At 57.2% G+C, this 2829-nt stretch overlaps 1 protein-coding gene across 1 annotated transcript; it reads left to right on the top strand.

Annotated features, from left to right (window-relative positions):
* Window positions 1-232: 232 nt before the first annotated feature.
* On the top strand, window positions 233-1596 carry S1pr2 (sphingosine-1-phosphate receptor 2). The gene has a single exon (XM_013033965.1). It carries the CDS (start codon window positions 268-270, stop codon window positions 1324-1326), a length of 1059 nt encoding a protein of 352 aa, XP_012889419.1. The 5' UTR covers window positions 233-267; the 3' UTR covers window positions 1327-1596.
* The last annotated feature ends 1233 nt before the right edge of the window (window positions 1597-2829 follow it).

The following is a 2829-nucleotide window of genomic DNA, read 5'->3' as shown; positions in this document are numbered from 1 at the left end:
CCACCAGCACCCGGCCCCGTGAGACTTGTTTTCCAATCAACTGCTCAAAAAACCAGAAGTGGTGCTGTGGCTCATGTGGTAGAGCACTAGTCTTGAGCATAAGGAGGCTAAGAGACAGCACCCAGGCCCTGAGTTCAAGCCCCTCGACTGACAAAGAAAACAGTCCCAACGCTGCAGTCATAGTTCTAACCTATTATCTGTCTGTCTGTCTGTCTGTCCTGTCTTGCAGTTCTAACAGCCTCATGGCCCCAGCCGGCCACTGAGACCATGGGCAGCTACTATTCTGAATACCTCAATCCCAACAAAGTGGTGGACCATTACAACTACACCAAAGAGACGCTGGACACGCAGGAGACGCCGTCCCGCCAGGTAGCCTCCGCCTTCATCATCGTCCTCTGCTGCGCCATCGTGGTGGAGAATCTGTTGGTCCTCATCGCCGTGGCCCGCAACAGCAAGTTCCATTCGGCCATGTATTTGTTCCTGGGGAATCTGGCCGCCTCCGACCTCCTGGCCGGGGTGGCGTTTGTGGCTAACACCTTGCTCTCGGGTCCCGTCACCCTGTGGCTGACGCCCGTCCAGTGGTTCGCCCGGGAGGGCTCTGCTTTCATCACGCTGTCGGCGTCCGTCTTCAGCCTGCTGGCGATCGCCATCGAGCGACACGTGGCCATCGCCAAGGTCAAGGTGTACGGCAGCGACAAGAGCTGCCGGATGCTGTTGCTCATCGGGGCATCGTGGCTCATCTCGCTCATCCTGGGGGGCTTGCCCATCCTCGGCTGGAACTGTCTGGGCCACCTGGAGGCCTGTTCCACGGTGCTGCCCCTCTATGCGAAGCCTTACGTGCTGTGTGTGGTCACGATCTTCTCCGTGATCTTGCTGGCCATCGTGGCCTTGTACATTCGCATCTATTGCGTGGTCCGGTCCAGCCACGCGGACGTGGCTGGTCCTCAGACCCTGGCTTTGCTCAAGACGGTCACCATCGTGCTGGGTGTGTTCATCGTCTGCTGGCTGCCCGCCTTTAGTATCCTCCTTTTGGATTATGCCTGCCCCGTGCGCGCCTGTCCCGTCCTCTACAAAGCCCACTATTTCTTTGCCTTCGCCACCCTCAACTCCCTGCTCAACCCGGTCATCTATACCTGGCGCAGCCGGGATCTTCGGCGGGAGGTGCTGCGTCCTTTCCAGTGCTGGCGTCGGGCCACGGGGGTCACAGGACGCCGAGGGGGGACCCCGGGCCATCGCCTGCTTCCCTTACGCAGCTCCAGCTCTCTGGAGAGAGCAATGCACGCGCCCACGTCCCCCACGTTCTTCGAAAGCAACACTGTGGTCTGACCGATGCTCAGGCCACAGCGGGTCACCACCAACACGCCTATTCCGGGGAACGAGGTGTGTGTGTGTGGGGGGCTGTTCAGCCAGAAGCCCCCTCTCCCCCCAATTCTGCAGAACTGGGTGAGAAGGAACAGCACTCGTCCACAGCCTGGGGCGACTTTTGGAAGCCACCGGCCAGTCCCAAGGCAAGGACGAGACCGTGTGAGACTCAAAATGACCAGGGTGATGCCGGGTGTCGGTGCTCACGCCTGTAATCCCGGCTACTCAGGAGGGCTGAAGATCGGAGTTTGTGAGACTCTGAATCTAACTCCAATGAACCACCAAAGAGCGAGACGTGGCGCTGTGGCTCGAAGCGGTAGAGCACTTAGCCAAGTCTAGGGTGACGAGGGCTAAGCAGATATAGTTCCCCACTGATTAAAAAAAAAAAAGGATTTCACCATCTTCCTGCCTGACGGTCTCCCCGCCCCCAGCTCCCTTCTAGAAATGTCTCTGAATCACCTGAGGCAGGCGTCCGGAGCTGCTTTCTTGCTTCCTGAGCCCGGATCCTCTGTCTGCCCAGTCTCCTCCTCCTCGCCAGCCTCCTCCTCCCCTTTCCTCTCCAATGCCAATCATGGGGGGGGCGGCGCTTGGGGGGTGACTGAGCCCCATTCCCCATTCTCAGACCAGACAATTGCACTATTGGGGTGCAGAGGAATTGCCAAAGACTGGAAAAACCTGCTTGGGGAAAGGCTTTGGGCCTCTTCGAAGAGCGAGGGAATACTTGAGAATGTTCCTGGGGGGGGGGACGATGTAGCAGCAGCTCACACAATTTTTATACTTTCCTCCCCAGCCGAGGGTCCCGCAAGCAGAGAAGCCTCGAACCCACCAAGCCACCCTGTAGGCTGTTTTAAAACACAGCATGGGAGAGGGGTGCACAAGGAATGGGCCTTTGTTCCCCCACAAAGACTCTGCAAGCCCGCACCCACCACCGTGCCTCACACCTGGAATCCCAGCCATTCGGGAGGCTGAGGTCTGAGGATCCAGGTTCAAAGCCAGCCTGGGCAGGAAAGTCCATAAGACTTATCTTTAATGAACTAGCAGAGCAAACATAAAAGCCAGAAATAGAGTTGTGGCTCCAGTGGTAGTGCGCTAGCTTTGAGTACAAAAGCTCAGGGACAGCGCTCAGGACCTGAGTTCAAGCCCCAGGACTGGCACAATTAAAAAAAAAAAAAAGACTTTGCAAAACATCTTGTGGATAAATTGTAGGGCAATTACGGTACAAACTATTTATGTGTCTGTGTGCGGTGTGTGCTGGTCCCCCTCTTCCTGCCCTCCCCGCCCCGTCAATGTTCCGTGTTTCTATGTGTGTGTGTGTGTGCGTCCACGCTGAGTAACTTCTTGTGAATGCAAAGGCTGGGGGGGGCTTTGGGGGTGCAAGGAGCCAATTGGGAGCTCAGCTCCCCTCAAACAGCTTCCCAGATGTCACCCCTCAGCCCCACCTTGGAGACCCAGAGCCGGCCTAATAAA

Source organism: Dipodomys ordii, unplaced genomic scaffold, assembly GCF_000151885.1.
Source record: "Dipodomys ordii isolate 6190 unplaced genomic scaffold, Dord_2.0 Scaffold180, whole genome shotgun sequence".
Lineage (NCBI taxonomy): Eukaryota > Metazoa > Chordata > Mammalia > Rodentia > Heteromyidae > Dipodomys > Dipodomys ordii.
This window is presented reverse-complemented; position numbering and strand designations above follow the sequence as displayed.